This window comes from Rhinichthys klamathensis, unplaced genomic scaffold (assembly GCF_029890125.1).
Source record: "Rhinichthys klamathensis goyatoka isolate OS25496 unplaced genomic scaffold, OSU_Roscu_1.1 h1tg000449l_1, whole genome shotgun sequence".
In the NCBI taxonomy this organism is placed as follows: Eukaryota; Metazoa; Chordata; class Actinopteri; order Cypriniformes; family Leuciscidae; genus Rhinichthys; species Rhinichthys klamathensis.
In genome coordinates this window covers 176,283-194,055 of record NW_026606942.1, presented here as the reverse complement: position 1 = coordinate 194,055, position 17,773 = coordinate 176,283, and the positions used below count along the sequence as shown (strand labels likewise).

Sequence of the window (17,773 nt, the reverse complement as noted above, 5' to 3'; positions counted from 1 at the left end):
AATAAATAAAGAATAATTTTAAGCTGTAAGCACCAGCACGCATAGATTTATGGATATCTATGCCAGCACGTCCCAGCCGGGTTCGTCACTTATTTGGTTCCCCTGGAAACATTTCCGTTGTGTTCTGTGTTATTTGCAGCGCTTTCATGTATTTGGTGGTGTTGTGAGTATTTGGAGCACACGTGTGTTATGAAACTGATGAAGATGTTTTCTTAATTTGCGGGTGTTTTTTTTTATTTGCACGCGTTTTATTTTATTTGCATGTGTTTTTATTCTATTTGCACGCGTTTTTTTTATATTTGCATGCTTTTTTTTCTATTTGCATGTGTTTTCTTCAGTTGCAGCGCGTTGAGCTCTCGGCCACCGTACATTCGACACTGTAGGACATACAGGTTTGAATTTAAATGCTTTTTTTAATGGTGGTGAACTGAATTAATGTGCAACCATGCATTGTTGTAGACCAAATATGCATAATAAACATTTTATGATATTTTAATTTGTCTTTAATTAAATGATTATGCTAACTTTATAACCTACATGATCCTGAAATTTGATGTCATAATGGACCAATTTACTGATCAAGTTTAACTGATATCCACAACCTGACTAGCAGGCAACATCATTTAGTTGACAGTCAGCATTGCACATCAGCGCCATCTAAAGGAGAAACACTCCTCTGCACTGTTCCCATGACAGCGACTTAACACACAGGAAGTTCAGAGCAGTCGGTCGAACGAATTTCCGACCCACAGGTGAGGTTAGAAAAATCTATCATCAACTCTAATAATCATTTTTATTTAAAATGGAGAGAACAGTGTGGTGAATTAGATAAAAAAAATGTTTTGATCATTACATTTGTTAGGGGATGGAAAAACTAAATTGCATTTGTGCAGTATTTTTGTTTTGTTTTTGCTACGCATGTTGACGAGAAGAAACAAAATAGGTGAAAGATATGATGGATTGTTGTTTTAAGTCATTCTTATGACTGGAATGTTGTTTATGTTGCTCATACTCATTTTAAAATTCAGGAACATCAAATACCAAAACACTAAAACAAGTTAAAAAAAATCAAATAAAAAAAAAAAGAAATAACGCCACGAGAGCATTTGTTGACATTTTCTCGACCTTCATCTCTGCAGTTTGGCAGCACTGGATTCATGACTGAAAAATGCCCAAATTTCGTGAGCGTCCAGGACAAACACACTGTCATCCTGCTTCCACACAAACATCTTCTGACCTGAGCAGCCTGATAGCGAACAGATACACCATTCAGGAGAGGCTCGGGAAGGGAAGCTTCGGCACTGTGTATCTTGTTAAAGACACAAAGGCAGTAGCAGCAGAGAGACTGTAAGTTAATACTTGTTCAAAACAATCACTTTAGCGAAGTTTGTACCATTTTAGGTTTATTTTGATTAAAAAAAGATTCATTTTTGTTCAATAAATATACTGTCATTAAAATATGTTCATTTTAATAATACAGAAACAAAAATATTTAAAAAAAAAAAAAGATTCTGAAAGCATTGAATCCCATAATAATTTAATAAAGCTTTGCAGTAGTATCAAATGACATGATTGATGTCATACTTTTTAAATAAGATGGTTTCATTTTAAATATAGTGATTATCTCTAAGGTGGACACCCAATTTAATATATGATATTTACCATCTTAATCTAACCATGTCACGACACGCTGCTGTGAGCAGGTAAGACATGCTGCTGCTATACAATAGCATACATGAATTACCCAAAGCAGATCCATACAGGTGGAGCTGGGGAAGATGGAAGATTTCTGAAAGCGCACTGCACTGCTATAGTAATTGCTGACCAAGCATTTAAAGTTTTAGCAGCGAGCTCATTGGCTACTGATACAGCAGGAACCAGTCAGCTGTGCCCTATAGATGGGTTTCCATTTCTCAAATTACCCATTATCCTCTGCGGCGCGCCGCCATGTTGTGTGTCAAAAGCTGTCAAAAACGTATACTGTCTATGGCAAAAAAGGGGGAAAAATTGTATGCGTTTTAAATCCGTGTGTTATTCGTTCAATCACATTTTTGTCCCGCCAAAGTCTTATTTGATTGGTGAGTAATGTAGATGAACTGCTGCGCTTGTGACAGTTTGAAAGAACGAGTTACGAGCAGAAAGAGAGAGCCGATTGCGCGCGCGCACTCCCTCTCTCGGAGCCAGGCAAAAGTCAGTTTTGAAAAGTATAAACAAGATTTCACCGTCTCCAAACTAAGCGTTGTCTTGCTCTCATCCCTCGTGGAAATGTTAGTCTGGAGCCCTGCATTGACGGTTCACATGCTGTAGCCAGGCGGCTGATATCTGCACAGCCCTCATATATCTGGGTAAAAAAACAACAACACGACGCTCCGAACTAATTCAGTGAAGGAGAGAGATGGAGAGCAGAGGCACGGAGCGATGTGCTTCAGGTGTAAGTTAGCCTCTGCCTCGTCCAGCTGATGTGGCCACAGAGCAAGTGATGAAGGTGGACAATCGTCAGAGTGTACTTCTGCCGAGCCAACACCTCTCAAGGTCTGTGTCGATAGTAGCCGCCTGGGTAACGTTACAGTGATTTGACAGCCGATGAGAGCTATAGCGCATTTAGCTAGCCCATCTTGGAAATGATTAGATAAAGTGTCACATCTCCAGAGCACAAAACCTCTAAATGTTCACAAGAGCAGCACTGAACATTAACTCCAGCCAAACGGAGAATAATGCCCAGTTTAATTGACGATACACAAGCTTTTAAAAAGTTCCATGAGAGCAACCAGGACAATAATATAAAGTGTACTGGGACAACGTCCTTTTGGCAAAAACAAATCAAACTAAACTGATGATAAATTGATGATAAAATCAGGCTCCCAGTCAGTGCTTTAAATTTTTACTGTTCAATGTAAGCATCAAAATAAAAATAGAAAGTTTAAGCAGTTTTTTTTTTTTTTTATTATTTCCATCGCTTTAAAACTGCTGATAATGGATGGTAGGCAGGCTACATATACTAGACTAGAAAATATAAAGATAAGGTATTAATATTATTATCAATGTGCATGTACAATTAAGGTTAAAGTCTGTAATGACCCATTGCTTCAGGATATTATCATTCTCCGTAACACAAATGATTGACCCACTTGACACACAAGATGGCGCCGAAAGGACTTGCGGGAGAAATGTGACGTCATCGGAAACCTATCTATAGAGAATGATGTGATTGCAAGCAGTTTGAGTTAAAGGGGACATATCATGAAAATCTGAGTTTTTCCGTGTTAAAGTGCTATAATCTGGTCCCCAGTGCATCTACCAACCCAGAAAATGTGAAAAGTTACAACACAGTAACATTGTTTTAGTAAGCCTTTCTCTGCAAGCATGTCAAAAAATAAGCCTATCAGATTTCGCTCCCCTTCTGACATAAGGGGATCTTATTATAATATTACCACCCCTTAATCTGCACGTTTCCACCCATGGCGCCCCCATTTGGTTTTCGCAAGCGACGCAATGGCAACAATTCGAGCAAAGCATGCAAACTGTTCTGTGGTTGCTCCACAGATGAGCACAGAACACTATTTGACCATGTCACAGCTGTCTTAAAAAGACCTCATGGAACTGTCAACTTGTGTAAAAGTTAAACATGATGGTACATGCAAGTTGATGAGATGAATCAATGTGACTCCACAACATGAAAACGACACGTTTTTGCTCTCACCCAAAAAGGGGCAAATTTGACAATCTATAATAAATGATCTGGATGATATTTTGAGCTGAAATTTCACAGACACATTTCACAGATTTATATTACATCTTGTGAAAAGGGGCATATGTCACCTTTAAGGACCTATCATCCTGCGCCATCTAGAGTTTCTTGACAGAACTTTGTATGACCACCTATCTAATAGTGTCTATATTCTTTCATAATTCCAAATGACTGAATGAATGATAATGCAAATAGAAAAAACAAACATGTGTTGGGTTATCAAAACAACTGTGTTACAAAATGTATTTCAATACATTGTTAAAAATTATGTAAAAAAAAGAAACATGATAATTGGCCTTAGTTGGCAACATGCCTAGTTCATAATAGGTTTTCTTGTTTGGCAAAAGGGAAGTTTTTCTCAGTTTTCTCTGCTCTGTTTTTGAATTTCTACTGTATAGGCAGCCATGTTTTATTGAAATCCCATTTTGAAGTAAATAGTACCCCTTTAATTAATGTATGACGACAGGGATTATTAGAGGTTTGTCCTATTAAATTATGTGGTTTTTTTTGTGTAGGATTTAATGAGTTATTCCAGATGCATCCTGTGCATGAGAGAAAATATGCATGTGCACTGAATTAATATTGTTGAAATCATTTAAATTATGGCAATATTGAAATTGGTCTTCAAAATTCACTTCTCTTGTCCGGCCACCTGAGAGCAGCATTGGTCTTTGTTACTACTAACCAGTCATTATTGTTTTCCTTTGAGATAATCGAGGAATCCTTCATGTTACTACCAAGTACCAACACATCTATTATTCTTTATTATGATCATAAATGATATAAGATCAAACTCTCTATTATGCTTTCATTAGAGAGCAAAATGTATCATTTTAAAACTCTCATGCTTGATCCAGTTTTCATTGTTAGTAATGTAAATATAAATTTTTCTGTATAGGTGCATTTGTTAGATAGAATAAATGGCCTGTCACTGGAATATTAGCTAAATTGCATAAAGTCTTATGCGATTGACTAGATTCTCATAGCTTTTTACATTCAAATGTTAAGAGTCCTGAGGGAAGCTTCGCTGGTATCATCTGAATGTGTTGTGAAATATGTTGTGAAGTTGATTTATTGCTTCTGTTGATGCCTGCAGTCTTAAACAGGCAGATTTTCTTTTGAAACAGAGATAAGAAAAGAAAAAAGGAAATTGTGAGTCATTATTTCAGGAGGCATTAGGTGCTTTGGTGATCGTGGCAATATTACATCTTACCCAGATTCAGTTCGCAGTGAAGCTCCCACAGTAAATTAAAACCAACGGGTCTTAGTTTATGAGGACATTGCTCTCAGAACAGAACAAATGTTTGGCTGTGTCACTTCTATATTTATTAAATGGCTCTTCATTCTGGTGCCAAAATATCTTTGTATAACGAGCACTAAACTATTGATTATTTTCATAGGCAACTGATTTTCTACATACAGTAGTCTCTTTATAGACATCTGAGAATCACAATGAAACTACCATTCAAAAGATGTCTCTTATGCTCAGCAAGGCTGCATTTTTTAAATAAAAAATGAAGTAAAAACAGTAATATTGTGACACATTATTACCATTCAAAAAAACTGTTTTATATTTAATGTATATAGTATTCCTGTGATGGCAAAGCTGAATTTTCAGCATCATAACTCCAGTTTTCAGTGTCACATGGTCCTTCCGAAATCGGTCAATGTTGAAAAAAGTTGTTGCTTAATTTTTGTGGAGACTGTGGTGCATTTGTTCAGGATTCTTTGATGAATAGAAAGTTCAGAAGAACAGCATTTATTTCAAATAGATGTATCTACTGTTATTTTTAATCAATGTAATATGTCCTTGCTGAATAAGTATTAAATTCTCTAAAAAAAAAAACCTTTGAAAAATCTAACTTTTATGAAAATAATAATTTTGTGAAATTCACAATGAAATAGTTTAGCCAAAAAAAAAATAATAATAAATGAAACTGCTATTTACTCAGTCAAATTGTTCCAAATCCATAATATTTGTTTTCTTCCCTAGAACCCCAAAAAAGAAATCTTTTCCATGCAATTACAATTAATGGCGTTGCAAAAGCACCATAAAAATATCATAACTCTATTTCAAGTCTTCTGAAGTCATATGATAGTTTTGTGTGAGGAACAGACTGAATTTCAATTTGGAGCTGTATATGGGCCATTTTAGCAACTGCCATTAAGATGAATGGGATTGCTAAGGGATAGTTTCATCCGTGTATTAGGCTATAGACCTTGAACTGTAGAGCCCTGTCCTGTTCACCCCTTTTGCTCACCACGTTTATTTAGCCGTTTAGACCGACCAACTGATCACATAATATCCTTCACATATTGATTTATACAGTTTTTGGTCCGTGAGTATAATTAGATTCATAAACGGAAAACAAACCATTTGGAGAAGAGCAAGTTGTCTGTTCATTTGATGCTTTTCATGAAAGTTTTCATAAATTCTAAATCTATTTTTTTAATGGAATATTGTAATGTTTAATCAAAATAACTTCCTCTCACCCTACATTTTTTCTTGTTAGAGAAGCTGTTTCTCTCAGATATATGTCACAATAAGCATGAAAAGACTATTGCAACTTCTGTTTCATGCTGACTTTAACCGTTCTCTCTGTCTATCACACTTGGTGACACAGCCTCTCTGTGAAACCCATATCAGACGAGGAGATATCAGAACAGGAAGCTTGAGAGATGCTGGGAGAAACGGAGGGCAATTAGGAAGAGCTCCACACTTTAGCTGCCCACGGGCGCGTGGCGTCATGCTACGGGTTACTGTTCCTTTAACCCTGAGCTCTCTGCTTGTTAGTCCATCGCAGCTGTTCGCCAGTTTCTGACCTGTCACATGCAGAGTGCTGGCACCAAACCTGAATGCCCACCTTCAGGAGACCACCACACCTCCTGTCCATCTCTCCACTTATGCACCAGTTGTCCTTCCTTAGTCTTTTCTCAGCCTTAAAAAAAATCCTGCTGTGTGTGTGTTTTGTTGTTAGTGCCTCAGTGGCTCTTACAGTGCTATGAACTCCTTTGTTTCTTTGTGAGAGCCAAATGTCAGTGCTGGGCGCTGTGAGCTGAGACTGCCGTACCCCATTCCTCCTGCTGGCTTCTCACTGGGCTTTATTAGCCCAGACAAATTACTTCCTATTCTGTACTTGCCCCAAAAGTAGGGCTCACATCCTGTGGGTCCCTTGTCATGTCTTTGCAAAACCCTTCAGCAGTTGCTTAAGTGCTCTATTTGTAGTCTTCCTGGAATTTGATAGGATAGGGCTGGGCTTTGACACAAATTTCATGATTTGATTAAATTTCGATTTACAAGCTTGTGATTCTATTTGATTTAGAATAGATTCAATTCAATTCGATATCGATTAATTGGAGCTTATCAGGTACAGTATAGGCTTATTAAAAATGTCCTCAAGTTAACTCAATTAATCATGTAAACTGTACAGGGAACCCCAGTTGGTACATCACTTTAATATTAAAAATTAAAATAAACTGTAGGCTACTTACATTTAAATTACACACAAGGAAGTTTTAATAATAATAACATTGTAATAAATACATTTGTAATGACATAATTATGTTTCTACTCATTGTTAAACAAAATGGATTTATTCAAACATACATTAAATATTGAAGAACAGATTAAGTAAAAATAACATGTATTTTTTTTTAAATGCTCATGTCAAGAGTAAATTTTTTCTATCTGACTAACGAGTTTTTGATCATTGAATAGCTTTTCTGAGGTAAATGTGACAGTTTATTGAAGGCTTTCCGCAGTTGAAACACTGATTGATTACATGAGACATGATACAGATTTGTACTGTAAGTTGTACTGTATCTTTTAACATACCTTTAGATGTTCATTCATGCTTATTTCATGCTGCAAATAGTAGTGAAGCGGAAGAGATGATCGGTTCGAGTGCTCTCCGTGCTGCCGCTTTGCTTGATCTGTCACACCACACTAAAGAGTGCCAAAACGGTATTTATTGTTTGAATTTCATGGTAAAAGTTGACAGAATTTGAAAGCTGAGACATTGTTTCATATAGAAGTAGCAAAGCACAGAGCTTATTGCGGTATTGGATGGGAGGTGCGCTACAAAGCTTTGTTTGTTCATCAACTGAAAACAGCATAGACTTAAAGATCGATTATTAGGATTTAAGAATTGATATTGGTTCTTTAAAATGAGAGTGGATTAAAATTGAGAAATCGATATTTTTAACCCAGCCCCAATATAGGCAGATGATGATGTAAATCTGTAGACACTGTATATTTTAGGGTCGTGCTTCTTGCTTATTTGTGATTTGAAAATAATGTTACTTTTTTAATCTATTTTTTATGTACAGGATGAGGTCCCTTATAACATTTCAAGACACATTTGTTTAACACTTTACCACAAAGTTGTTTTGGCGTATTGCATACCTCTGGTCTGTGTTTGCTTTCACACCTCATTTATCACTTAAGTCACATGGACTGCAATGTAATACAAGTCATTGACTTATGATGCTTATTTAGCTTTTTTGCATGATAAAAGAGCAGCTCAGACATTCTGCTGGACGTTTCTTTTTGTGTCAGAAGAAACAATAATGAAATGGGGTTTCAATTATATGAACCATTTCTTTAAGATTTCAAATATTCAGTGTGACGCAATCTGTGTCAGATTGTATCACACTCCAGATGGGGAGCCATTTTGAGAAGCGTGACCTTTTTATACAAACTACATCTGTATTAACAAAATGAATGTGAGCAGAGAAGAGCTGCCTGTCATCTGCTCTGGTTTTCATTAATAGTCTCACAAATGTGCCCAAAGTACCACTGTGGCTGCAAGGGGTTTCCGAGTGGTGTTGTATTCTAATTAAATCCATATACTTATGGAACAAAGAAGATTATTAAATAGCAGGTGTGTTATTTAAACAACTTGTCCTGGTTGAGGTATCACAATTCATACTATAAGGAATAATTAATTCACATAATTAATCTTCATCACTGTTATTGTAGTATTATTTCTTGGGTACTATTTACTATAGTATTTATTAATATTTTCAATTATCTTTTTAAATACATTTTCAGGTTTCAATTTTAGTTAAAGTTTTAGTTGTATGCTTTAAATATTTCTATATAGCTTTATTTTTTTTTAAAAAAAAATTTCAGATTTAGTTTTAGTAATATTCAAGCTTTAAAAAGAACACAAAAGAACCAGTGGTAATACAAAACATTTGAGTAACGAACAGATCGAAATTTGTTGATTGAAGTTGAAATCAGTCTGGGGTGCGTTTCCCGAAAGCATTGTTAGCAAACTATTGTCGCGAGTTCCATTGTTACCAACATAGCCTAGTTCAATGATTTGGTGTTTCCAGAAAACAATAGTTTCAACTAGCATCGCAAACTTCCGTGGTTGGAACAATCTCTGGATGTGGTAAGAAGCATAGTTTCTTGTTAAATTAAGTGGACTTGGACACAATAAGCTATCTTATCGTACTATGTACATTCAGTACATACCGTTTTTTTGAGGAGTGCACATGTGCGTAAAATGCGCAAGGGAACTCCAGAGTATGATGTATGAGGGAATCCTCAATGAATCAAACATCAAATAAAGAAAAATGACATGGAAGAGAGAAGTAGTCATTAGGTGGCATGTTCGTTACAGCAGCATCTCAGAGATCTCGAATAGATTAATTAGCAGAAGGAAACGCACCCCTGATTAGTGAACCATTCATTCAGAAGGCTTTGGGTATGGATGAATCAATTAATGGAAAAGATCGGACTCAAACTAATCACTCATGAACTCTTTTGAACAAGGAGTGTTTGTGATGACAGAAGTGGTTCAATTTGAAATTAGTCCGATTTTGAATGGTGGAAACAAAATGTTCATTACAGTCGTTTGTGACTGCTGATTTTTTTTTCTCTTGACCTCTTGACCCCTGTTGAGTATTTCCATTTTAAATGTGCAATAGGTGTCTCTTTATTACAATGTGGCAGTCCTTTTAAACAAAACATTAGTGACTAGCGGATCTGGATCATTCTGAATATTATTATATTCTCCTCTCAGAGGCCAGAGGCAGCTAATCTCACTCAAGAAGGGGAGCGTTTCTCTCCATTTGGCCCTGCTAGCCCACTTTCAGCTTGTCCTCTGTGGATTAGCCTGTCAGACAAGATTCCCTGGAGACTCCCAGCAGCAGTGCTTATTTCTGCTCACCTCATGATCCAGCTCTGTTATGCAACCTTCCACTTGGGTCCAGGGCCACCAGAAATCTCCCGATTTGTTTTCAAGTGCCTAGATTCTCGTATAGAATCCCCCCCCCTCTCTCTCTCTCTCTCTCTCTATCTCTCTCTCTATCTATCTATCTATCCATCCATCCCTCCCTCCCTATCTCTCTCAGGCACTCTATCCTTTCCTTGTACACCACTGCATGACAGATTTGGGGCTTTGGTTAATTTGGTTACCTGGTTTATGTATCATGGGAATTTTCTCTCCATTTATTTTTTTACATTACACATCATGGTAATTGCAACAGTACCTTTTAAGGTTATCCGGCCTTAACACCTCAAAAAGTAAAATATTTTGCCACATTTATAGAGAGAGTTGCTCAGTTACTATGGTTGATGATAAACATTATCCTTTGATATTGTAGCCGGGCATTTTCTAAAGTTGATATAATGGTGTATGGTGTACTTATTTTCTGCAAAACCTCATCACAGATAGGTTGAAAGTTCAATTTTGGCTTTTTAAAAAGGCTTTGGTTATATTAATTCAAATGATATAGATTGCGAAAATGAGATGCTGAAATAAAATATGGAACCATGCAGAGGTTAAAATTGCAAAGGATTGCTGTTGGTTATTTGCTCAGCTTTCCTATATCCTTAAAATAGATCTTAAATTGCCTCTACGCCTCCAGAGAGAGACTAAGAAATGGGACATGAAAGCGTGTTCAATTATTCACCGCAGGAAATTTCAGTGATTGATGTTTTTTATCGATGGTACAGTATACCATTTTCCATCTGAGGAGGTCTAGCTAAGCTTTTCTTTACATTCTTCCACATGTATAATGCCTGGAATTTAAATAAACATGTATTGTGAAACAATATGGTAAGGTTAAAATTGAAATCACTCAATTGGGCTAAATTAAATTGATTCCTTATTGCGCTAAGAGATAATATAGTCACTCTGTATCACATTTTTTATACTTATGTCTTCATATTAGAGAGAACAGACACACTTTTCTTTATTTATGTTCAGAGATAAATGTAATATTAAGTTTGGACAGCAGTATTATATTTTTTTTTTTTCCATCTCAAAGGAATTCAAATGACCCATATCTGCCATTGACACATTTTTTATAGAAACTGTAATAAATTATGGAAGAGGTTCAATACCGTATTACAGTCTTGGTAAGAAAAAATAATATAGGCACATATCTGCTTTGACATGATGAAATGTCTATCTGTCATTATTTAACAGTCTAGATAATATTGATTAGTAGAAGTTTACAATTACAGGATGAGAGTCTGAGACTGAATTAATTTTTTTGTATTATTCATGTACAATAGCAATAAGCGCTGAGAGTTTTCATTGCCTCATGCAAAATGTTCATAAAAAGGTTACTTTATTAAGCACATTTATTACAGTATTTCTGAATTGCTAAAACACTAAAATCCATTTGTAAAACCAAAGTTGCAAGTGTACAAACCACTTTATTGATTCAATCACACAGTTTGCAGAACTTTAAACACTTCTCATGTGGTTAGACACAACTAGCAAATCGGAATCACTCTTTGTGGAAAACTGTAAACACATTGTCATTCACAAAGCACATGTAGCATTGTGGTGCACTTCAACTCAGAATGGCACAACACAGCCCTCAAGAGTGAAACACAAGCAACACTGTTGTCATCGGTAACACACAAGCACTCAAAATTTAACACACCTGTTTCAAATCAGTAATGGATATATCTTGATATATAGCGATGTCAAATCCAAATGGCATGTGTGATTTTCACAATGGAGGGCATGAGAGAAGGAGGAAGTGGAAGTGGAAGTGGAAGAGGAGGAGGAGGAGGAAGAGACAGAGGAGGAAGAAGAGATGGAGGAGGTTGAGGAAGAGACGGAGGAGGAAGAGACAGAGGAGGAAGAGACAGAGGAGGAGGAAGAGGAAGAGACAGAGGAGGAAGAGACGGAGGAGGAAGAGACAGAGGAGGAAGAGATGGAGGAGGAAGAGGAAGAGACAGAGGAGGAGGAGGAAGAACAAGAGCCATCATTTCCAATGAAATTAGAGCAACAATCATACACCATGTTCTGGTTCATGGAATGAGTAGTTCATGGAATGAGGGAAGCAGGACTCAGTGTTCAACCAAATATAAGCAGGTTCTCTGTGGCCTCCATTGTCAGGACATTCAGAGAAGAGAACAGGGAAGTGTATGTTCTCCCTCAAACTTACAGTACAGTATGTACAGTTGTGGAACGTCTCAGTAAATTACTGTAACATATCTAAAAAAAATTGGCCCTTTTCTTGCAGTATTACATTCAAACTAATAGTAGTATTACATAAAAATAATAGTTTTTTATTTATTGTACAAATTTGGTGACATTTCAACTTACATAAAAATAATAGTATTTTATGTATTGTACATATTTGGTGACATTTCAATGCATTAGGCCTGTCTGTACAATTCTAACAAGAGGTTTTATTTGCTAGAATTGAAAGACTGCCACATGCCGGTGGATGCCGGTATGTTCTCACAACAGCAGGAGACCATTATTGTCAATATGGTCCTTCATTTAAGATAAATTTGATTGATTGCTATTGATCTGCTGCATATTTTGTTTGTGACTACATTTATATGTGTGCAGGATTGTGCAAGTACTTCATAATAAATATAATTTTCTCCTGAGTGCAGTGTTTTGCATTTATCTCTGTAGTGTGTAATGACTGCTGTGTAGTGTTTATGCATTAGCTGGATGTGTGTGTTATCTGAAAACAGTGTTTGGTTTTGGGTAAAGATAACATAGTTCTGAAGCAATTGTTTGATATAGCAAGACAAGTCAAAGGTTTTGACAGTGTAGCTTAAGTTTGGAGATTTGTGTTTAAGGTTTTGAGAAAGCGAGAGAAACATTCAAAAAATGTGTTTTAGCAATTCAGAAATACTGTAAGTGCCATCTTACCACAAGAAGATCAAATCCCTGACATGTATAAACTCTAGGTTGATGTTGATGATCAATTGTTAATTATCTATTTTATGCAGTAATTGACTGGATACTTTACTTGTGGATAAACACAAACATATCTTAGGTGATGTGACAGATTTATGGATGATAATATTATGTTGTTGTTTTGATCTCTTGTCATTATTTAGGTTAGTGGCTTCTAATGTGAATCCATAATGCAGGGTGTACTGCTTTCCACAACATCAGCTCAATGGTTCATTAGATTGGTCTTGTGACATAATGCATTTTAAAGGTATGTTAGCTCTAATGATACATGAGAGGACGTGGCCAAGACAAAATTAGATTTTCGAAATTAGACTGACCTGTCATACGTCAGTGTAATGATTCTCTGTGTGTCTCTTTATTAAAGTGAGTCCTAATGTGAGCTTCAGAATGGTGTGACCTATAGTGTTTGTGCCATTAAAATCATTTTTTGTCACTTCATCAAGTTTATCATACTGGACATTGTTTGTTAGTGGTGTTAAAGACTTGTGGTTAAAACCCTGTAGGTTCAAACTACATAATACAAACTACATAAAGATAATAAAAATAATTTATTATCTTTCCTTCGTAGAACACAAAGCTTCTGCTCTCCCTGGCAAGTTGGTGATCAGGTGTGGAAAAAAAATGAGATGGGAGGAAAATTATATTTCAATGCTTTTGCATATGCTCACAAAACGTTTGCATTCTCTTGCAAAACATTTGTGAGTGAACGCAAAACTGGTAATGGAAACAATGTGAGGAAAGGGAGGATTTTTTTTTCTTTTTTTCTTTTTTTTTTTGCAAGCGAATGCATATTTTCCTCTGTGGAAAGCAAACGTTTTTCTGGGGGACAAAAAAAAACATTGAAATATAATTTTTTTTTTATCACCATATCCTCTTAGAGCCTCTATAGCAAGTTCACAAAATCTTCCTGACTGATTTTCAGACTGATCTGTTTCAGCTCACTGACTCATGATCCAATATATAAAAGCGATTAATAGCTGTCTTTTTGTCACACAGCTGTCCAATGGCCTCAGATGACTTAAGGTACGGTCACATTTACCACTGTGGAATTGCAAGAGGAATCCGTGCGAGCGGTAGGTTTTTCACAGGTTTTTGCCTGTGAATTCGCACCGCAATTTTGGTCATGTGACCCCACCTTAATAGCACACTAGTCACATAGAGGACTTTTGTTTTGGAGCTTAAAAGCTCCAGTGCCCATTCCTTATTATTGTATTCAAAAATATGACTAGCACAAAATAACTCAAGACATATGGGTTTGGAACGACCTGAGTCGTTCCAGTGATGAAAGAATTTGAACGACTCCATTAAGGAGTTGCTTTCTGCATCTTTAAAAACACATTAGCTATTAGGCCCGTGTCTCAGCTTCCGGGAAAACGTGAAGAATGAGAGCAATCCAAGACCAGCATTGCGGTGCTGAAGTGCACTTTACCTGTTCCCTTTGCTGTAATGATTTTCAAGTAGGAAGAGGAAAGAACAGAATGTTGAAGTAGAGAGAGGTAAATGAGAGTTCTCCTTCAACAAGCCGAGAACCAATTTACAACAAAACCAGGAGGCAGATGCAGTGCGTTCATCTCTGTTGGTGGTATTTGATTAACTCCCTTAAGGTCTGGAAATAAGGTCACTAAAATATGATTTTAAATCCCTGCTTTGTGTTAAATGCTCATTTGCATTTTTCTTCTTGCTAAAAGCCGATGGGATTAAATTAGCTGCTCTGAGCATTCCTTATTTGTCCCTTTAATTTGAATTATGAAGTGCATAAAGTTTGATCTGCAGATGTGGCTATCATATTTTGCTGACGACTGGAGGAGAAATTATTCTCCACAGAGTTCCTCTCCATTTATCATATAGATCATTCTTAGCTTTTAAAAATGGCTAATGATCACAAGTTCTGCATTATTCAAGACCATTAGTTTTTAGAATTTAATAATGGCATGATAATTTATGCTTACCGTTTTTTTTTTTTTTCAGATGTCTTGCCTTTAGTGTCTTTCATCTGAAATGCATCAGAGGATGGCTGAATCTTTCTCCCTTCTCGTTGCCAAAGGTCACATAGGCCAAGGCAACTTTCTATCAATGGATGTGTCTCTCCCTTCATTTTATCACTAAAAGCAGAATAATTACAATGACCCTTCATAATTTGTGAGCTAATGACAGACTAAATTTTACAGTGTGGCCCAGGCTTCCCGATCCCTTCAAGCTTGAAAAGGTCAGGGAAAACAATCTGTTCTTCCCTAAATGACACTTTTGGGGCCAGGCTACAGCTGGTAATTGAGGAACGTGACGCTTATATAAACACAGTGCATCTCAGCATTGGTGGCAGGTTCCAGACAGTAGGAAATTGAAGAGAGGCTGTGCAAAATTAAAGGCTGAACAAGCAACGAGGTGACCAGTTTGATTTGGAGGGCTCTTGAGAGCAAATCCCACAGCCTATCTCTTAAACAACTTCAAGTTTTTATTTTCCCGATTGGACTGGCTGTCAATCTAGAGCTTTCTTTGAAAGTAGAACGCTTGAATAGAGTAAATGCACATACAAAATGAATAATGTGAGGAATAATGACTTTGCTGTGGTGGACATTCACATTGTTTAATTTGTGACTCCAGTTTTATTGCTGTTTCTGTCATTTTATAAAGTACACTCCTGGTCAAAAGAATAATGAAAGAAGTCTCTGATGCTTACCAGTTCTGCATTTATTTGATCAAAAATACAGTTAAAACAGTAATATTGGGAAATTAAAAGAACTGTTTTCTATTTTAATAAAGTTTTAAATATAATTTATTCCTGTGATGGCAACGCTGAATTTTCAGCATCATTACTCCAGTCTTCAGTGTCACGTGATCCTTCAGAAATCATTCTAATATGCTGATTTGGTGCTCAAGAACCGTTTCGTATTATTATTAATTTTGAAAACAGTTGTATTGATTTAATATTTTTGTAGAAACCGTGATACAGGACCATTCAAAAGTTTAGAGTAAGTAATTAAAAAGTAATTAGGTAAAAGTAATTAAACTGATTCATTAAATTGACCAAAAGGGAAAGTAAAGACATTTATAATGTTACAAAAGATTTCAATTTTTTTTTAAATGCTGTAAACTTTCAGTTTATCAAATTATCCTGGACAGATGTGTCATGGATTCCACAAAAATTTAGCAACAAAAATAATGTTTTCAACGATGATCATCATAATAAGACCCATTATATGGATTACTTTTATCATGGATGGAAGGATGCACTTTATGGACTTTATGGCCATTCACTGCCATTATAAAGCTTGGAAGAGCCAGGACATTTTTTTAATATAACTCAGATTGTATTCGTCTGAAAGAAGAATGTCATATACACCAATGGCTTGAGGGTAAATAAATCATGGGCTAATTTTAATTTTGGGGTGAACTATCCCTTATATAAAAGAGCACCATTAATAATTGATAATATTTGAGCACCAAATCAGCATATTTGAATGATTTCTAAAAGATCATGTGTCACTGAAGACTGGAGAAATGATGCTGAAAATTTTGCTTTGCCATCACAGGAATAATTGACATTTTGAAATATAGTAAAATATAAAACGGTTATTTTAAATTAAAATAATATTTCACAATACTACTGTTAACCTACTTAACCTGTTACTGTCAACTAACCCTAAACCTTTACTGTATGATCAAGTAAGTGCACCCTTGGTCAGCATAAGAGACTTAATTCAGTATATATTGTATACAGAATTGAAGCATATTGAAACTACAAGCTTCTCTTAATGATGGCAAGACATTATAATTCAACTCAAGATATGTTATTTACCCTCCTCGCTGTGGTTTATTGTGCAGAAAGGTGCTAAAAGAGATTCATGTTGGCGATCTGAAACCCAATGAGACGGTCCATGCCATTCAAGAGGCTCAGCTTCTCTCTCAGCTGAACCATCCTGCCATCCTCAAGTTCTACACCAGCTTCCTGGAGAGAGACACCTTCTGCATCATCACTGAGTATTGTGAGGTAAACTGTCTTCAACTGGTTTGGTTTCATTTGGTCTCTAGTAGTCATAATTGGGTCTAAAGCAAGTCACGTGATCTGGCAGGGACGTGCACAGGGGGGTTGCTCAGGTTGCCCGGGCAACTGCCCATATGCCCTTCTCGACTCAGGTTGCCCTTCCGAGAAAAAAAAAAAAAATCGTACAATGGATGCAGAATTTCACGTAGGCCTAGATAAAAAAATACAAAAAATCTCAAAGCCTCATTCACTTCCATTCGGGCACCGAAAGTCAGTAAGGGAAGGGCAAACTGTTTACGTGGCTGCAGCGCTGCACGCGAAAAGCCCCGCAAATTACTTAAGGCCCCGGCTCCATCTCGTGTCATAGCGCGTCAATTAATGTGTACAACATCCATGACAAAATGAAGCGAAACTATCCTTCTGGTCACGAAAAGAGGAAGAAGAAAAACCACGAGAGTGAATTGCGGGAACAACAATCAGGTAACAATCTTGTGTTCTCTCCTCTCTAAGTTTGATGTCAGCAAAGTTTGATGTTTTTCGGTCTTGTCTTGCTAACCTAGCTGGGCAGGCAGTGCATCTCTTGCATCACTTTGTGCCTGACAAAAGTGAGAGTAAAATACAATTATTTATTACGTTTGTTTTTGATAAACGACAAAGTGCAACGGTGTTTGTTTACTGCAGCTCGGAAAACATAACCGCGTCGCGTATGTTATCGTGCGTTCATATGCGCGTGCACGAAATGAAACTCGCATTTTTCAAGCAGAAATATGTGGAGACCAGACATACTGTACAATACATGCACGTGAATGATGGCACTCCCAATCAAAGTACACATTATAAAACAAGACACTG

At 36.5% G+C, this 17,773-nt stretch overlaps 1 protein-coding gene across 1 annotated transcript in view; it reads left to right on the top strand.

Moving 5' to 3' along the window:
• Positions 1-620: 620 nt before the first annotated feature.
• Positions 621-17,773, top strand: part of nek11 (NIMA-related kinase 11) — an 89,048-nt gene continuing 71,895 nt past the window's right edge. Inside the window, exons 1-3 of the mRNA XM_056236506.1 lie at positions 621-752; positions 1,140-1,347; positions 16,762-16,927. Coding sequence (XP_056092481.1) covers positions 1,169-1,347; positions 16,762-16,927 — 345 coding nt within the window. The 5' untranslated portion in view covers positions 621-752; positions 1,140-1,168. The remainder of the gene's footprint in view (positions 753-1,139; positions 1,348-16,761; positions 16,928-17,773) is intronic.